We start from the raw sequence: 20717 nt of genomic DNA on the forward strand, positions 1-20717 counted from the left end.
TATCTTAAATGCATTTTTGTAAAATGGCAATAAGGAGTTAACAAATCAACGTTAATGTAATAATGTGAGCTAGAACGAGACTTTTTCTAATCGGCTGGAAGCTTTTAATGCTCTCAGGAAGAAAGCCATTATATCCAGCAACAGGACTGAAAATACATCAAATAGTGTATGTGCAATAATCATATAGAAAATTTTTTTTCGAACTGTTAAAAACAAGTTAAAGTGGAAGACATATTTTATAAAGAACTTCCCTATCTTAATCCAAATTCCTGAATCTGCTGGAGGAAGTTCAAAAGATATGTAGATTAGGCATGACTGTCCAAACGATAGTTTAATTGACATGCTGCAAAGTGACAGATACTTTTTGCAGAAGTAATTATTATTAGAATCATTAGATATCAACAATTTCGGTCGAATTCCCATGTTTCACCCATATCAAACTATCACTATATCAATTAGCATTACTTAAATAGTCTACGTTTCTGGCTCAGTTCAACTTTCAAAAAAAGTAAGTGTTTTAGGATACTACGTATCAGGTAAAGTCAAGCAGTTCATATTATATTATTATTAGAATCCTAAAATAAGCATAAATCAGAAGAAAATAATTACAAGCCCTGCGAACAGTTGCTTCTGACAATCATTTTGTGGCCCTATTTGTACGCGGTATTGCTTTTATCCACTCATCCTATAATCATTCAATTGTGGCAGGTTGTCTTTACTTGGAGATTGTTGAGAAACTGTAGTAAAGAGGAAAAAAAAAGTAACGATGAGTTATTGGGGGATTTAAAGTAAGATTTAATTATAAGAATTGTTGTTTTGTCTTTTTCGTGAAGTATCACTATTAATTTAGTGGATTTTTTTATTTTGTTCATTTAGATAAATCTGTTCACTTCATATTGACGATAACAGTTATCCTTTACCTACCACTGATTTTTAACTGTTATTTAATAGTTTTCAAAAAAAGCCAATCTTTCTTCAAGCAACCCATTGATGAAACTCACCCAGTGAAAATACTGATAAAGGATGATAACTGATTATAATAGACGACGATTTCCTGTGTATCACTATTCCGTATTACATGTATGTGCTGTATGTATGTATGTATCTGTCTGTGTTTACTTGGCTTGAATTAGTAGTGTAATCCAAAATGTCCACAAATTCTATATCATGTGCAGAATTTGATCTTTACATTTCTGTCTATGAGCAGATGTGGATGGATATTTGTGTTGCCACCCAGAGTAAAGTAAAGAGAAAGGAGAAATGTAATAAGATATATTATTACTCTTAATGGATGATTGTGATAAGAGTGATGACAAGGGATGAGGAAGTAATTCGAGATATTTCAGTGGTTTAGATGTCAAGGAATGAAGACGTATAAAAAAGGATGCACTACTATTTGTGACAGCCGATGAACAGCTTGACAAGAAATGATCGATCCATTCCTTATCACATATTTAAATGTTTATCCGAACTTGTGTTCTGCTTGGTCACTCGAGAACAACGATAATTATATCAAAATAAAGCAGAGTTTTCATGAATTGGAAAGTTCATTATAAATTGTGTATTACTCGATTTTTGATATTACAATTGTATTTTCCTGCATTACACTCGTTTAAGCATCGGTGAATATCACCTGGATGCAACAGCATATTGAGAACAAAAAACTACTAAGCTGTCTTTTTCATCCTGAATTTATCTTATGATATTTTTGAAGTATCATTCATCAACAATATCAACAGGTAACAAACTGAATTCTATATCATTGTAAATTAGTGTTTCTAAGAGAAGGGAATAGTTGAAGAAAATTTCAAATGCTACAAATGATGCATCAATTTTGTGAGATTCAGATTTAGCTTCTTTATGAAAAAAGAAAAAATAGAAAGAACGGTGGAAATGAAATAAAAACTGAAAATGAATAAAGCGTTGGTGTTATGTATGTATAATTTAATGGGATAAGCAAGAGAAGGAAGACATTGATGTCCGCTTTATTGGGTTAAATTTCCAGTAAATTAGTATTGTTGAAAGGAAACAGTATGGTTAGAGGATAGGTCAAACATGCGCATGCATATGTGTTATAACATTCATGCTATTCGCTTTTTGCTGACAAAATTACTTAATAATACCACTTCGGGGGCAATTGTTTAATAAATGATTGGGGATGTCGAGAGGACTCTCTAAGAGAATGCATACAACAAGGGAAAAATAGAAGAGGACTGCCACGGAAGATAGTAAAATTAGAAGGGAATTATTCCGTGTGACATGCCGGTCGATTTTCGATTTTTGGTCAAATCCTAGTTTATTAAAAATGAGAAGTTTCAACATTGATAATAAATTAATCAGTATCTGAAAAGTTAAACACTATTTTTAATGTCCTAATAATTTTTGCCCTTCACAGCAACGTATATATGAGAATTGCAAACTGAATGAAATTATTCATTAGCTCATTCTTTATAAGAATGAACTTGATAAACTTCAAAATTTTGAACTCGATATAGGAAAGTAATGAGTAACTGTACTGTAACAAGGTGTTATCTCGTCTTCTCTCTCTCTTTGTGTTTTAGAAGAAAAATGGAAAATAATGAGAGAGAAGATTATGCAATCATAAAAGCCATGTAATGAAATGGCAGATGTCTGTATATTTTTTCTTTAATTGAACAATAACAGGGCGGCTTCCATTTAGGAAGAGAATCATTCATTCTACTAAGACAAGAAATAGTCTCGTGTCTCTTTATGACGTGATTTGCTTAATGAAAAATGGTTACCACTTAATTTGTCTTTAAATTGGCTTTCTCAAATTCAATTCATTCTAAATTTCAACATTTGCCAATCACTACTGATCGATCTATCTTCATTTTACACATTTTCATTGGCGTCATCCTTTTATCACAAACTCTATATAATATGTATGTCATTGCGACCATTATTGAATTGACGTCGATTTGAAAAATATGTCATACGAAATAAACTATAGCTCAATTTACGAACAATCAATAATTCTGAAATGGTTTAAGGCCGTAAAAAAAAGCGAAATGATACGTAAAATAATACAACAATATTGAAATCAGGGAGATAATTCCTGAGGTTAACTCTTTACGCACACATTTTATCTACATTTTCATCGAAAAAAGAATTCATTCCAGATGGATGCGCTAGAAGACATACCATAATTTAGAATAAATTATAAAGGAACCATAGCACTGCTTCTATTTTGCCGACGTCACCCATTAGCGCATTTTCTTGTGACTTCTTATGACCGTGAATGATCCTATTGAGGTGCGCCGCAGGTATGGCTTCAAAAAAGAACCGAATGCGGGAGTAGTTCCGTACACGGTAATTATAATAACATTGTTCGGAAAAAGGTGTAGTGTATAAGTTAATAATATGAAACCATCTCTGAACAAACAAATGAGCAAATACTGTTGTTGCTCGATGAATACCATAATTCGATCACAATTATGCATAGGGATCAACTTTTACAGCCTTTCCAGATCAATTACGAATATAATTCTTTTTGATCGAAATTCTCTGAAATCGGAGTGTTACTTGTCAGTAATGTCAACGATATAGGGATAGTTTTATCTTAATGTAAAGACTCATCCATGAAACCGCAACAAATTTATATACTTATTACTTTACTCAAATTCCCTTTGAAGAATATAAGCTTGCGTTGGATAATTTTGAAACTTTTCGTATGCCATGTTCATATTCTACATGTTCATTTAATGGAATTTCTTATTGACATGACAAATTTCAAGGAAATTTTCTCATTTACGCAATCGCTTCAAAATTAAACTAAATTAAATTGAATAATCTATGCCTCTTTATGTTATGAACATTTCAGCGAGACAAAAATGGAAAAAAAATCTGTGAAAGAAAGAGAAAAAAGAGAGAAAACTTTAAATTTAACTAGTCCAATAGCTTATTTAATAAATCTAGTATGTATATTTGTTAAAAAAATCTAAATGTTTTTGTCAGGCGGTATTTTGACATAAATCATTGATGTTTAAGGCGGTGGAGTGAAGGAAGGAGGGTGAGTTGACGCAGCTGTAAATCATGCCGCACCGGAACAAACTTCATCGAGTGACAACTCGACCCAAATAGATAGCTCATTCTACCTTTCATTAAGCTTTTCCTATTGTTCGTAATTTATCATATTTCCAGACCTATAATAACAGATAATTTTCCTTGGAGTTTTCTTTAGATATCACAAAAAAACATAGAAAGGAATTTACGAAGTAAGACATCGCTAAGGTGCAATAAGGTACCAATTACAAAAAATATTTGCACTAAATTACAGTGATATTTACAACTGGAATTTACATGTTATGTATTAGGATGAGTAATGCTTTTGTCAGCGATGCGCAGAGGTTACGGAAAACTATCAGACAAGAATGCTACATTTCGAAATATAAAGTTAATTTTGGAGCTTATGTGTGAAAACAGAAAGATAATGAATTGTTTTTGCCCAATAATTTTAATCAGACCATTAAGACCAATTAATCTAAAAAACTGAACCCAAATTAGTGTTTAATAATTGAGATTGATTTGTAATTTCGAAATATATTACATCCAAATATGGCGAGCAGCTTAATTCATTATAGTGCAATAAATAAAATTAGGGATGATTTGGCAAAAAAATACAAACACAGTGAAATCATAAAACCATGGAAATCATTGCATTTAGAATCTATAAATCATTTTCGAAAATTTCTAATCCGTTTGTTGAACTCTCTTCTAAATTGTAGCTAACAAATCATTTTCTTCGCCCAACTGTTGGTTGTTTCACAAAAAGTCCTTCATTTTTTTCGCAAGGGAAATGCGTGAAGACCACCCACCCCGTGCACAAAATTCAGTGGTCGGCTCAGCAGTAAGACTTCAAAGGCAACCGATTAAACAAACATTTCAACAAATGCATAATTTGTTGCAGATAATAATTAGGAAGTCTTTTTTTTGTCCGAAAGAAAAATACATAATAAATGAAAATGTTCGAATTTTGAAGGGAAAGTTCCTCTTTGAATATTATTTGGTAATCGAGACTAATTGAGGGATTTTCTAGCAATTGTTCACTTCTCGAAAACATATTTTTGAAAGGACTTTGTCCCAAAATGCTTATAAATTGTTTCAGGTATGCATAACTAAGTACAATAACTGCGAGGTTAAATTAACTGGCTTTTTTCTTAAAGAACATTCGTTATTATTGCCCTGAACCCTAAAAAAAGTTGTGAAATAAAAAACTAGATCTAAACACCTAAAATGTGCTTTACATACCCATCATACCCATCTTTGTTGCATATACATCTTATCTTTTATGCAGTGAAAAATCAACAAAATGATGTCACTTTTCAAATATATAATAGTTTAATCCAACAGATAAAACACTCGATTTTTTAGTCTTATATTAAAATTTGAATTTTTGGAGCAATTTTTGGAGCACAAATTTTCTCTATGATGATAATATTCTAAAAATTAACAAGCGGTCAACAAAAACAGACAAAATATTATCGAAATAACTGACGCGCAATCAACGACAGTATTCCCGGTTATTATTCTTATATTGTATTTCATTTCTTTCATTTGTTAAGAAAATCTTTTTTGAATAAACTCAAAGCCATAAACACCTTTTCTTACAAACACTTGGTATCAGAAATCATAATCAAATTTTAAGTAATCTGTATCAAATTCTTGAATACGAACATAGCCGTCCTCACCACCCGATACTACACAGTTACCACCTGGATGAAACGCCAGAGTATTGATTGGACCGAAATGTCCTTTAAAACGGGCGAACTCTTCTTCAAATACCTGCAAAAAGTGATAGTTTTTTGTATAGTAACAATTTTAAATTAATAATAAATTATTCTAGAAACCTGCGATAATTGAAAACTGAGAGTACACGAAAACAATGAAACAATAATTCGAGACGTAGCTGAGATCAAAACCGATTTAACTGTTTACCAAATGATACAACTTCGCTTCAAAATGTCCAGAAGCAGCTGTCGTTTGAGTTACTTTCATTGCTTCTTCTCCACCACCCAGAATAACGTGATCCCGAATGGGTGAAATTGCTGCTGAATTAACTGGACGTTCCGCCCTGAAACATTATGAATGAAATGAAGTGGAACAACATTTCAGATAACTTGAACCTTGCTTTTAGATGAAATCTAACAATAAAGAAAAAAAAAAAAAAAAAACCAGAATAATCTTCTAATTCTTTTCTTACATCGAGACCTAAAAGATTGCTATTTTTAGTTATATATGATAGAACTTACTTATACGTCTTTAAGCAATCCAAAGTTCTTGCATCAAATAAACGAGCCGTTTTATCTTTGGAAGCAGTTATCAAAAAACTTTCATCAGTACTCATTTGCATATCATTGATTTGAAACTTGTGAGCTTCATCATTAAAATTTACAATGTCATCTCCCTTGCGTATATCATACTGATGAACGTTTCCCTTTTCATTACCTGCAAATACACTGCTTAAGAGATACTAATACAAAATGACAACCTGCTCGATTTGCTGAGTGAGTTTCTTTCTAATGACTGAGAATTTTTTCTATTCATCAAAACTATATTTTCGCAAAACTTTTTGATACACTAAATGACAAAAATTTGAAGCCAACAAGCTTCTACTTCCTAGAACGCATCCACGAACTGAGATTCTCCTGATAAAGGTCTAAGTGCTGTTCCTAGTAATGTTGAAAAATATGCAACTATGCTTTCGGATATTATTTAAAAACTAATTACATAGTGGTTAAGATAAGCAAAGAACTGAAATTTCACAACCAATAAGCTTCCTAAATGATGCAACATTAAAGCAGTTAATCTGTAATTTGTAGCTTCCCAGCAACATTACATGTTGTGCTTGGTTTCGTGATATAAACAAAATTGTTATGCATCAAAAAACATGACGCTCTTTTTCAGTAATATCTAACTTCTGTTTAAACTTCATTATCATTTAATAAAAAAACACGAATCTTTCTCTAAAGATATATGTTTACCTACACAAACTGTGTCATCTAAGTGAGTCCAAACGCAGGAATTAGCTTGTGTCTGAAGCGATTTCCTGAATGTTGGTTGATTTTCGCCACTCATTTGTGAGCCATCTCGTATATCATAAACAAATAATGAGGCCTAAAAATATACATTACTGCACAGAATAAAGTCAGAAAATAAAAGTAACTAGGCGATTTGATTGAGATAAATAAAAAGGATTCAATATAAAACAGTCCATTCTGCATAAACTTCTTCAATTAGTCTATAATTATCCAGCATGATTATTAGATCTTTTATTATTCATCTGTAGCACTGCAGCCAAACATGGTATACTATCCTTCTGTTGTATCACCAAATTATCCTGTTGTATCACTAATAATCCTGTTGTATCACCAAATTACACAGGTATATTTTTTGTTTTCTAACCTAAGAAGTAATGCTCGAAGTTAATGTTCGAAATTATTAATAAATGAATGAAAAATGCTTTAAACAACGTATTACAGTGAGAAAAATCACAGCTTTAATGATTATGAGTGTCTTTTTCTACACACTAGGCAATTTTCTCTTGTTCTTAAAGTCGATTTACCCAAGTATTTGACAGACATAAATCATGAACGAACCACATTCTGCGTCATTTTTATAGTTGTAAAAGCAATCAGGTTCCCGCTGTAGGATAAACTAATGGATCGTGCAGCTGTTGGTGTTGAAACTGAATTTATCACATCGCCTGTCTCACAATTCCATAACTAAAACGCCTTTTCACTTAATGACAAGTGAACTCATATACGAACGCACATCAATGTAAAGGAAAGCTAGCTGAAGACCGAATCATCAAAACATGGGTTAAAGCATAAGCCTGACACTGGATTTTATACAATTAGAGAGAATTAAAAGTGTGTCCACGCATCATTATGTTAAAAACACCTGCAGAGCATAAAAATAAATGCCGTACCTTAACAAAAACATCACCGGAAGCAGAGCAAAAATGTCGCGTATCCCACGAGACATCAATATCCCAGATGACACCGTTATGACCATCGTATGTTCCGATCCGTTCACCATTTTCCATGTACCATACACATGGACTTTTATCTTTTCCAGCTGAAAACAGTAAGTCGCCGTCTCTATTAATGCGCACTCGGGTCAAGGCACGATCATGACCTTTCAGTGATAATGGTTTCATCGTTCTTCCTTAAACTTAAAACAATAAGTAAAATTATATCTTGTGTTAAATGAAAGGATGTAGTTCATGACATTTCGCATGAGAGATGTCTAAATGATGGTAGTGCTATGCCCCTTCTACCCTTTAGTTACTACAACTACACCTCAATTAACTCTGCTCCATCGTCTCTGAATGTATTCCACACAAACACAACGGAATAATGGCTAATCTACACTCAAACCTCGTCCAGTAGGAGTGAGCCCGCAGCAAGTCCGGTGACGCTGTGTAGCACATTGTATCCTAGCACAATTCAGTAAAGTTTTGCCCTTCACGACGAATTAATGTGAGTCTGAGTGCAAAGCCAATTTCTACTTTGCTAAGTTCAAATCCCCACTGTATATATGAGAAGACTGGCGTTGCAAACTCTAAATTTCAAATCCAAACAGAAAATACTCACATAGTTGGAGAAAGGAATGGTTGTAGAAGTGGGGTATTTAGAAAAGGAAAACCACCAGGGAGAAGTTTGATCCATCTTCAGGTTGGGATGTAGGAGTTTTAGACAGTAGCAGTATCATATGGTCGACAAACAGTAAGCACGACAGAATTAGTAGTTTTCAGTCTCTCCTTCGGACGGCTCTTTTAACAACGGTATCAAAAATGAATCCAAGATGTAGTGTTTCCAAATAATGCATCCATAAACATTTTAATTTTACTCATTAGTGATGTAATTCAAAGACAATGTCGATCATTTGAAAAAAGATGGTGCATATTTATTTGATGCCAAACAGTAGTTCAACATATCAATAACAATAAGTAGTGAACTAGACTAGTACCTAAAACTGTATATTAAGTTTAATTGAATGATGATTACTACTAACTGGTGAGGCTTTACATCCACCTCGTTGGTTAAGAATAAACCAGTAGTATTCGTTCTTCATTTAAATTATATTGCGCACTTCCAACATGTAAATATGAAGAGCATGTGGTATATTTCACATTGCAGTACCACAGCTTACCTCTGAGATGTATACTAATCTCGTCGACCTCCACTGTTGGTGACATCTGATTTGCCAAGCATCATTTTAGCTTCAATCTGAAACCAAATCTACAATCTTGTTTATCACTAATTTAGAAATGGGAAACACTAAAATAAACAATCGAGAAATAAAATAACAACTACTGATGAGCTATAATAGAGATAACGGATCAAAGATAACCTCACAATATACACAAGAGAATATGGAATGATGCTTAGAGTAAAACTAAGTGTGTGCTAATAAAGAGGAGAATATCTAGATGGAACTGAAAATCGCACTCGTTTTCGCAATCTTTGTTCTTGTTCCCGAAGAAGAGCTTGTCTTAGCTTCGTTTCTAGTTCCGATTGTAAATCTTCTTCTAAATTCCTCGGACTCATTTTCATTCTAGAATCTTTCTTTCGCAGTTTTGCCTAAATATCCTTAATTGTTTATGAGGAAAAACTTGTGGAAGAACAAAAATAAGCATATTTTCGATCGGCATTGTCGGAAACAATATACCTCCACACTCGACATTTTCAGTTAATCAAGGAACAAAACCTAACAAATGAAAAAAAAAAAAAAAAAACTACCTCAATTCTCCAAAAAAGTGTCGAAAGCAGTCTTCTTGATTCCAGTTTCCGCTGCGCAATTACCAATTTTCTTCCTTCTTCCGCGATCATTTCATTTAATTGGTGTTCCTTCTTTAGTTGCCTCTTTTGATTTCGCTGAACTTTCAATTCGAAATAATTTTTTTGTTGTGATTTGAAATGTTAATGCAGTTTACACTGATTCTGTTAAACTCATACAAAAAGCTGGATATACATGTACAAAAATTAGATTTGGAATTTTTTTTCACTTACTGCATTAAACTGCTGAAAATGATAAGCTTAATCTCCACTCCTCGAATCTTATTATAGTTGAAGTGTTTCAATATTCCAGTCCTCAAAAGCTTTTGAGACTTAGAAGTAGAGAAATATAGAAACTAAATCAATTAAATTAATAAAATTTTTTTTTTTTTTATTTTTTTTTTAAACTATTTAAACTAATTTTTTAAACTATTTACAAAACTGAGGAACTGTCGAAAAAAAAAACCAATAACTTTTCGGTTGTGTTTCTCTTCCCTTTGTGGTCTACGATCGACGTATTCTTTTCTGGTATTCGTTTTATTTCCCTCACCTTTTTCACTGCAAAAATGAACATTGTTCAGTAACAACCATTTTCCGTACATTCTGTTGAATTAAGGTAACTGAAGATTCAAATTTAGCTTTTAATAATAGTTAGATAAGTTTCCAAGCGTATTGTGCTATAAACACTAAATCTATGCTTGCATCATTAAAAAAATGGCAATACTCATTACAACCTCATCTTTTCATCATCTTCCCAGATGTCAGTAGTCTCAAATAGTAACTTAACGTTAGAAGAGAATTTAAAACTGTCGTCAAAATAGTAAAGATGAAAAAACCAGTTTCCCACCGTTCTTGACATTCTTCTGAAATTTTTTGCTTCTCTAATTCCTTCAATCGTTCTCTTTCGACATATCTTTTATGTATGTTTTTGTTTGACAAATGTTTACTTTTATCAAAATCAACCTGCAAGTGAGAAAGTTATTCATTTTTAAGATACAGAAAGGAGGAAATGAATTCAACATAAGTCAATTATTCGTGGCAACATCCACTAACACGTGATAAATACATCATCCTCGCTTTACGAACTTCTGGAAATATGAACTACTATAGACTGTAAACGAAATTTGCTAACTTTGATCGCTGCTTCGAAAATCCTGTCATCCGGCATTTTCTTCACTAACTTCTTGTTACGCAAAAAATCCATAGCTCTGACGAATGATATATATTCTACAAATTGTACATATCCTTCAAATAATACCTCCTGAAAGGATTGTTACAAGTCCTTAACCTTCAGAAACCTGCAAAGGATGAGTTAGAATATTTGAGATATGCAATAAAAATCCATGAAATTCTATCTGTAGAGAAGGGCTGACCTGTCCAAATGAGAAACCTGTGGTACGTATGCCAGATATTTTAGAAGACATTTTCCTTCTATACGGATCGCAAACTGGGATATCAACACAGCGAACTGTTCCAAAACGTTCGAAGACATTTTGAAGAACATGTTCATTAGGCACTGAATCATCACTGGAGCCACATTCCTGCGAAATAAAAGCCTTCCAAAATTCGACATTATAAACTATGGCACATATTGTATCAGTAATGCCAAGTGGAGTTTAATGCACAACGATGGAACATGACACAGCAATCAGTCACATTTCATATTGCGAGATGTAATATCACCTTTTTAGAGGACTAAAACAGGAACAATGCGACAAATAACATCGTCACGTATGAATGAGTGAGGGAAATCCAGTTGACGATAATTCAGTAAGCGAAGGAGAATTTATAAATTGAAAAAGGTAACCTTAAACCAATTCGATGGCATTTTCGCTAAATAAATAGTATCGGGTCGTTCACCGGGTTCTCGTTCATTCATATTATCTGAATTTCGAAAGAATTCATCCCAATCATGTCGGGTAGGAAAATCCGACTTCGCTTCCGCTGCTCGGACTTTTAGCGGCTCAAAAAAACCCATTACTTTCAACGTATAACCATCCAAAGCTTTAATGACCTGGAAACTATATTTGGCATCAAACGCAGAAAACTTCAGGACAAAAAAAGAAATTCACTGATGAATTGTCTTCTCTATGTGGTTCATACAAGTAAGTGACAGATTTCCTAACTTCAACAACTGAAAAAAAAGCCTTTCCAAATATATTCTCGTTGATATGAAACCAAATAAGAGTCTTTAAAGAAAAAAATCAATTAAATCAATGTATACTTTCAATACAAGTTAACGACTTATATTAAAAGAACCTATCATATTTAGATATTTACTTAGGTAAACGTAAACAACGAAGTAACATATTTGAATGCATAATGCATAACATCTCAAACAATAACTACTTAACTTATAACCTTAGCAAGAATCTTGCGGTTGGGGAGCTCTGCCTCGAAGCGAACCAACTCGATAGTACTTGTCATGACACGAATTGATGAAAGCTACAAAATAAAAAATGTTGTTTATTGTGTTAGCAAAAGTAATTTCTCATACCAATGCGAATGCGAAGGTGAAGAACAGAGAGCAGAGGAGGACAAGTGGACTGCGCCGGAAGTTATAATCAAATATATTTCTGAAACAACGGTATCACATTGTTAACAGGTACAACCCAGACGATCTAAACCAGCAACAATTTAACAAAGTTATGACAATGCGAAACATCTAGATAAGCAATTAGCTTCTGATGCCTAGCTTCTTTTAAAAGAGTTGTTCATAATTATGACTAGTACAAAATTGGATTATTATTCAGGAGGCATCTAAAGTCAGGAATATAATATGTTACCATACCTAAACATACAAACGGCTTAACTTCGCATAGCTTTACATCTGACATTGCGAATTTCTTCATACAGAAAGCTAAGATATAGCATGTAGTTGACATTCATTCACTGATCTGAAACAAAGTGAAGAGAAAATGGCAAATACCTCAATAGGACTAACGGCTTTTTTGATTTTCTCCATCAAATCCCAGTTAGAGATCGACTGTCCAGGTTGTTTCAGCGGAGGCAGACAGACAGTGACCGTCATTCTGGCTGATGGTTTCACGTAAAGACCCACTGGAATACACAATGGTTCCAATTCATCAGCCATTGAGATAGGTGCATCCTTCTCGTGATTCCTATCTTCAGGACAATTTCTAAATGAGAAAATGAAGAAAATGAAATGAATCTGAATATCATAACGATACGTTAAATAATAAAATATCATAAAAAAGATGATTTCAATGAATTAAAAAATTGCATACAACACTGTAACTTAACATATGGTCAGAGATCGAGTGTCAAAATTGTAACTTAATATGTCGAAGAGGTGTCAATTTCTCTACCACAAGGTACCAAGAGAATATCAGCAATATATACACAGCAATACACACATAAACAGCAAACAAACAAGGATACCTGGAATAACTGCACATAAGCAAATGAATACACTTTTCCTCTCTGCTACGACCTGCTTGTCTACCTGATCAGTTAGTTGGTGGCTTTTGTATGTGGATGTGTGAATATGATATTCATTGAAGGGTAATACATTCCTCTACGACCTATGACCTAAAGCTGAACTTCCACCTTTGTTTTGTTGCTGACCACTTAAACATACACAAATTAATTGGAAAGAATAATCTAATTTCATAAATACCAAATTTTATCAGATGATAAAGGACACAATAACTGCATTTAACATTTGTTGTGGCCCTATAGATGAGAATTGCTAAATTTGAAGTTCACTTAAATTCGCGCAGTTCTTATTTTATTCATTTCTTATGTCCTAAATTTAGCACGTAAATGCGATTTTGAAAGGTGCAGCTGATCAACTTTAAAAGTAAGTAATACTTATTAACAAGTAGTGCAGTTCTATGAATGAATATATGAAAGAATCTCTACTAAATGGATTAACACCACCAAGCTATTATTAGTATATTTGATGGTATTGTCATAGTAAATAATGTCAAGTAAAGGTCATTTTTGAAGTTGAAGTGAGGTCAAAATAACTAAATAATAATGAATTGTCAGTTATCCGTATTCCGATGTTATATTTTTATGGGATTTGTTGTGTTATTTGCATATTTTTATAAGTCCGTTGTTTAACCGGGAAATTTATATTAATAGCATGAAAAAAAAATCATGTCTGATGAACATAATATCAAATAAGGGTCATAACACTATATATGGATCAGAATCTAAACGATCAGTAACTAATTTATACGCTTTAGACGACGCATACATTCAACAATATTTTCTGAGGGATTTAATTAAAATGAAGATTGGGATTTGATCATCGTAGTTCATAGGAATACATATGTGTTTCCTAAATGTATCAACAGGTACAAATATCAGGAATAAGTAATATCCAGAATTAATAAATCAACAGGTATAAATAAGAAATATCCTTTGGCTTCGATTCCTTCAGCAGTATTATAATTCAATGATAGGAAAGCCAATGATAATCAAAGTCAATTATCCTCAATTTTTTAGTGACGAGCATTTTTTTAAGTTTAAATTTGCAAATCTAATTTTTTCGTTCATATCAGAAACTGTTCTCTGATCTTACAGTAGAGTGTAATTGTTTGGTTTCTGTAAGGATGACCTAGTTTTATCTGATATTGCACTGCAACAAAAATGGCTGAATACTTCATAGAACATAATTGATTATATTTGGTCTGGAAGTCAGTGAAAAAGAAAAGACAATTCTGATAATGAATGAAGAGAGGGTCGAAACAGATGTGACATTTGTACACTAACTTAGAAACAAATGATAAAAATATACTGCCTCAAAAGCTATTGAATGGTTATTTTTGCCATCGCTTTCAACTATTTCAAGTACTACTGGCCTTTTATCTCTCTCTATGAATTCTCAGCTTCCATTTTCCCAGAAACCTTCAACAGTAGAAGACTCTCAGCCGAAGTAATAAATGGTTAGAATCACTTGTATTCAGAATATAGGAATACCGTATAGGTTGTGTGCACTCAGTGCTAGTGCTATAGTTCTGGTGAACGAAAAAAAAAATGTGCTCGAAGAATCGAAGACCAAAATTTCATTTTAAATTCTAATTTTACTCTCTTATTTATTCTCAATAGTTAAACCTCACAAGACGTAATAAATCCATCTATCCTTTTTTAGCCTCCAGATTTCATGGAAGATTGTATTTCCTCCATTCAATAAAGCAAAATTAGGAGATACAGGTTCCCAAGCAAAAAAAAGTTCCTTACTGAACATAGAAATCAGTGAGATGCTTCTAAACTAACCCATCTCCACACCTGTTGACCACGAAAATCCAGCTGAGTGTATTTCACTGAGTTTAATGCCTATTTTTTGTGCTGAATAACACAAACACGGAAGGAATGATAATTTACTGATAGCAAAGAAAGTGTTTTTTTTGTTTGAAAGGAATACAAACATACCCAAAAACTTCAGAACAAATGTGTATGATAACTTATTGCAAATACAAAGATTTCTTCAGATTACTGCAGTACAATGAAAAGTGAAATGAGCGAATATGTACCATTTATGAATGTATATTATCTATAAACAATACTACACATACATTGATAACTGAAGACACATATAGGACCGAAAAAGAACGATACCGTGAATTACTCGTTGTTATTACACCACAAATTCTAACGTCATTCAAGTAATGCAAAACTTTTTTCCATACGTTTGAAAGTTATTCAAAATTTCCACAAAATGTTTTAATAGGAACAATAAATTTCAAAATCGAGCAAGTTTGGTTTTTTGACTCCATGTCATGAATAATAGCTTGTAAATCATTTCACTGGCTGCAAAAAGCCAAACAGTTCAAGAATAGGCAAGAAATTATTACTAAGTGATATCAATGAATTTGGACTAACAAAAACACTATTAGAGTCATTATTATTGTTATATAGCCGTTTCATCAAGTAAATCAACATTTACATGGCAGAACTTTGCCTTGAATCCATCTTGAATTCTTAGATCATATAAAACTTAAAACCTAAAGCAATGTGCAACAATTAATCGAAGAAATTCACGTTCACAAATAAATCCGGTGGAATTTAATGATTGAAAGATAGGTAAAGAAAGATACGGGCACAAGTGCACTCTGAGGGTGACGAGGCAGCAGAACATGAAATAAAGGGAAAACTTGAGAGACAAGGATTATATTGATCACAGAAGAACAGATCGAAGATAAAGAAAAGTGGATAAATAAATAGGAACATTTCTCAAGATTATGAAATATAGTCATACGAGCTACTGCATCAAAAAACTGTAATTCTGCTCCATGCTACTTTCAGCAAGTAATACATTCCATGTTCCAAACAATAGATTTTAGATCAAAGACATGAAATATGAAATCCACTGTCAATCTTTAACGTTTATTGCTCAAAAGGTGACTTACATACGATGTAATGCCTTAGAAAGCAACTGTTATCGATATGAAAAAACTAGAAAACTTTTTCAATAAAGAAATAATAATCATAAAACCATTGCTAACCTCAAAAAAAGATAGAGTAAAAAGCAGAAAAAAAAAAAAAAAAAAAAAAAAAACTGCTCATTCCTTTTTTTTATGATGAAATGCACGCACTTATCACCAAACAGCTGAAATGAGCTTGACTTCGAGCACTACTATAAATGGAAACTTACTAACCAGTTATCCAGACTTCAAGGGTAAGTGATTTTCCATGTGGTTGAAATATAAATCAAGCCAAACACTTTGAAATGAGCAAAATGATAAGACGTATTCCAAACTAAAATAAGCATTGATTTCAGGCTTAAGATTCTAAAATAAAAAGATCGGGAACGCGAACAAGCGATGTTTTGCCGTTACCACTGCTAAACTGAGCTCTTCCTCGCCCTCCTCGAGTTGAGTTTGACTGTCCACCTCGTCCATTCCCAGGAGGTCGTCGTCTGACTGGCATTCCATTCCTACTACCAATACCAGATAAAATTGAAGCATCAATACCCTGAATACGGAAATGGTAATAAATACTCAGCTCTTTATTAACTGCAGCTTAAAAATCAAATCAGAATAACATAAAAAGCTGTACACAATAAGTTTCTTATTTTCATATCTACAGTGAAAAAATTAACAAAAACCAAAAATCGATTCCTGCAAGGAAGATTACTGTCAAAAGTCAAACAAATTTTCTCCATAATCTGCTGACCAATTCAGCAATCAAGAAATCCGCTTATCACCCAGTTCGTTATGCAGCATATGATGCATTACATTTTTAGAACACTGATTCTGTATGACCTAGTAACAGATAATTACAACTATCAAGTAATGATGAAGATTAAAATCATCATCACTGCCCTTTGGGTAAAACATGCCTGTGCTTTGAGCGATTCCTGCAGTTTTCTGTTGAGATCTGCAAGCTGTTCAGCAGTCAAAGCGTCAGATTTCATCAAAATTCCTCCATTAGAAATTTCCGCTACATTCTTACGGTCCTCTGAAAAATTCGCCAGTACTTATTATTTCAAGACTGCAAGTTAAAAAATTAATATAGAAAACCCTAATTTCTCAATTCTACTTTGTTTAATGATTGCATTTTATACTTATGTTAATGAAATAACTAATAACATTTAGATCATTTCTTTCTTTACTTCTTTTAAATTGAATGTTGAAAAGCACCATTTCCAACCGGGCTAATTTGTCCGAGGCCCGAGTCTTCACCGAGTGAGCTTACAATAGACGAATGACTCGTCGAATGTTTCATGACATATGCTGCTGATACAACATTTCCCACTTGACGCGCTACTATATTCGTCTCACTTATGGCTGTACTATTTACAGCAACCACTGCAAAAATCACTTAAAGATATCGCGAATGCAAAATACCTTATTCTATTCTCCCAGCAACGATCGAATTAAGCATAATGTTATCTTTCTTACAAAACATTTGAAAAAATCTGTAGTACCACCAGTTAATGACTTTATGGATCCATTTTTAGGAATAAAAAAACACAATCTCAACAGAATGGTAAAAATTGTGTAAATCAAGTCCTGTATTACCTTCGCCGAAATTTTTAACAAGTTTGATGAGTTGAGCATTATCGCAGTGAAAACGACATGCAAGAGCAATTCCTTCTTCGTTTTGCTTTTCTGCATTAAATCTTGCAATTTCACCGCGCAATTCCGTTTGTTCACGATCATTCATTGCGCTCATTCGCTTGGCACGATCGTACAGTTCACAAGATTGTAGACGACGTTCATTGAAAAACCGTGTTCCTTCATCATGCGTTCGTTGTAACTCCGCCAGTAAATGACTTTCACGTTCAACCAACATTTGACGTATAGACTAAAATAGATAGTGTTTGCAGTCTTCTTATATGGAAATTAATCTTTCTCTATTCTTGCTTGTCTCGTGAGTTCGTAAATATCCTGATTAACAAGAAACTGTTCCGTCACCTTGTATTTTTGGTAAACCACAGCTGTATAACATCAAAACAGACAAAGCAAAAGATACTCTAAATTTCGCATCAATTCCAATATATGCTTACCTTAAATGAATTCCTCACATTTTCTTCAGCTATAGAAATTTGGTTTTCAAAAACGGTTTCTATCTTTTCAATCTGCCTATCATAGTCCCTTAATCCTGTCGCACCTAAAATAATTTCATTAATAAAGAAAAATAAAATGACATAGGTCAAAATGTTAATGAGTAACCATGTAAAACTCGAAAAGTTTTACGTGGTGTTTACCTGCTGTGAGTAAAAAGCTTTTGTAATTCAGGATCTACCGAAACTGCCATCCTTAGAAGTCATGTATAGAAATACGTCAGAAAAGTTCAGAATGAATTTATATTCGAAAAAATCTACATTACCTCCATCGCTACGATCACTGTCGAGACTCTCGGCTTCGTTCGATGTTGCTGATTTGAACGGAAAAGGTACTTTTGCATCACCAGCATTGGCCACTAATTTTTGCGATTCAGAAGTTGATAGCGGTACGGTCTCAGATCGCTTGTGTGGATTCACTATTTCCACAATTCCTGTCATACACATTAACTCATGATAATAAACAGAGGCTATGCAAAATGTTTTGAAAATCTCTTTCCCATTCCAAAAGTAACGTCAGTGTTCAGCTTCACGAATAATCCTACAACAGAAAATAGCACGTTAAGTTAAATTCCATTGTATCGCAGTTTCAAAAAATAAGTGACTGACCTATGTTTTAAAAACGGAGCACAGTTTCTCCTATTGTTACAAAAAAATTACAAAACATTGAAAATATTAAGTTGAAAATGATGCGCTCCCTTACCGTTGATGACCGGTGACGAAATCACTCCATTTGGGGTTCTAGGAGCAGAATGTGGTGCACAAATGCATGAAGGCATAGATACTGACGCTGCAGTAATTGTCTGAAAATTAGAATTTTAACAAACTTTCTTTTCAAAATCTTACATTCCACAAAACATTCAAAAAAAAAAAAGAATGCTAACTTGATCCTTGGCCATTTTCTTCTTCTTTTGATTTTTTTTATTCGAGGTACCTGATCTCTTCCATGAACCTAAAGCGCTTTGTGCACCATCTGCAACAAAGTAACTTGAAATCTTACCAACAGGTCAAATTAATAAAACTAGCAAATTTAGTAATTTAAAATCTTACAAAAATTTTTAAAAAACAACGATGTAAAGTTATGAAACACAACCTTCCAGCTTAGAGGAATATAATGAGCGAAACTTGAACTCAAATCTATGAAATAGTTTTCTTTCAAAACAGATATGATTTGACGAACCATCACAAAATGCTTGAATAGTTTTGTTAACATCGAAATCGAAATTATGAAGTGCAAGAATGATGTCGTTCTTTGATGCCGTACGTACCACCTCACGCACTTTTGCTACTGCCTCTTCAATTACTTTCTTTTCATTGCGATACTGCTGCATAGACATCCTTTTATATTAAAATAAATGAAGTGTATACGCCACCAACTCTGAAATGACTAGAATATTGCATTACTCCAATTTTGTTATAAACCTATTTTATGCGCACACGTTCTTGTGTCATTTATTGTGTCAGGCGAGAGTCTTTACCCTGTCTTCCAGCATATGATAACCATTTCGCCGAATTCCAATATACTATTCTGCATGTTCTAGATAACGAAGGTGCTTATAATAAAAAATGACTGATACGACATTATTTTTGGATGTAGTATAAATAAGAGACTAATGGTATTAAGAATTTAATATTTGTTTGCAATAATTATCATACAAATCATATAAATATTGACAAAACAATTCAGTCACTCTGTAATTCTCACTATTTCTTAATAAAACCCAGAGCGGTATTCAAATTACCGAAAACTTCTCCTTTAAAAAAAATGTATGTTACATTTTTTTTTTTTTTATAGCGAAACATTATTATCTCTTACGATTGCCAAATCAAATGACATCAGTGGTACAGACTGCCATATTTTTTGAAGGAAATGCCACATCAAACAAATTCAAGACCAACTCAAATACAGAAGACAAATGAGATGGAGGAAGTGAAAATGTAACAATAATGCAAGTAATGATAGAGTGTAAAGCAGCATTTCCTCGACACATTCCCATTGCACACTCACTATCTATTTCACACATTGGGTAGAAGTGAGAACGTCGCTGTAGTGTGTGTGTGTGTGAACCAGAGATATGAATTTCAGTCTGACTAACTTAGTGCTGTTCCTGTCACTGAGATTCTGACACTATAACAGACTTGCTTGAGAGATAAGCAATAAAAGCAAAGTAGCCTCCACTGCAACTACAATAGGTCCTTGTTATGATGCAAGTTTATCCCACATTTAAGACTGGCAGAACAAATCCAACAACTCGATGAAGTTCTGGGGCCTAGAACTATTCTTTAAGTAGCCAACAGCTCACAAATAACGACATATAAAGATGGTAACAAATGGTACCAACTATCAACCCCTAACTTAATCCAAATCACACCATGAT

General features: G+C 33.2%; 3 protein-coding genes across 5 annotated transcripts; all 3 read right to left on the reverse strand.

Moving 5' to 3' along the window:
* Window positions 1-5640: 5640 nt before the first annotated feature.
* On the reverse strand, window positions 5641-8179 carry Bma-eif-3.I (Uncharacterized protein; the record flags this gene model as incomplete). The annotated part of the gene is made up of 6 exons (XM_001901087.1): window positions 5641-5802; window positions 5956-6091; window positions 6270-6465; window positions 7002-7134; window positions 7617-7742; window positions 7949-8179. The coding sequence occupies 6 exons, from the start codon at window positions 8177-8179 to the stop codon at window positions 5641-5643; spliced, it is 984 nt and encodes a 327-aa protein (XP_001901122.1).
* A 1009-nt stretch (window positions 8180-9188) lies between these two features.
* Window positions 9189-13219, reverse strand: Bma-cux-7 (Uncharacterized protein; the record flags this gene model as incomplete). 3 transcript variants are annotated; one of them, XM_043080314.1, is made up of 11 exons in its annotated part: window positions 9189-9251; window positions 9474-9605; window positions 9765-9899; window positions 10274-10358; window positions 10648-10763; window positions 10933-11061; window positions 11174-11341; window positions 11608-11814; window positions 12162-12245; window positions 12730-12940; window positions 13203-13219. In XM_043080314.1, 11 exons carry the CDS (start codon window positions 13217-13219, stop codon window positions 9189-9191), a joined length of 1347 nt encoding a protein of 448 aa, XP_042936248.1. The 3 variants fall into 3 exon arrangements, with proteins under 3 accessions (XP_042936248.1, XP_001901123.1, XP_042936249.1); XM_001901088.1 differs by lacking the exon at window positions 13203-13219 and having other exon boundaries at window positions 12730-12894; XM_043080315.1 differs by lacking the exons at window positions 12730-12940; window positions 13203-13219 and having other exon boundaries at window positions 12162-12227.
* A 3334-nt stretch (window positions 13220-16553) lies between these two features.
* Bm7032 (Uncharacterized protein) lies at window positions 16554-19676 on the reverse strand (the record flags this gene model as incomplete). Its single annotated transcript, XM_043080316.1, has 9 exons — window positions 16554-16745; window positions 17113-17231; window positions 17414-17581; window positions 17795-18080; window positions 18283-18386; window positions 18606-18773; window positions 19043-19142; window positions 19224-19312; window positions 19520-19676. The coding sequence occupies 9 exons, from the start codon at window positions 19674-19676 to the stop codon at window positions 16554-16556; spliced, it is 1383 nt and encodes a 460-aa protein (XP_042936250.1).
* Between the last annotated feature and the right edge of the window lie 1041 nt (window positions 19677-20717).

The sequence above is a fragment of the Brugia malayi genome (genome assembly GCF_000002995.4).
Source record: "Brugia malayi strain FR3 genome assembly, contig: Bm_v4_Chr3_scaffold_001, whole genome shotgun sequence".
NCBI classification, from domain to species: Eukaryota; Metazoa; Nematoda; class Chromadorea; order Rhabditida; family Onchocercidae; genus Brugia; species Brugia malayi.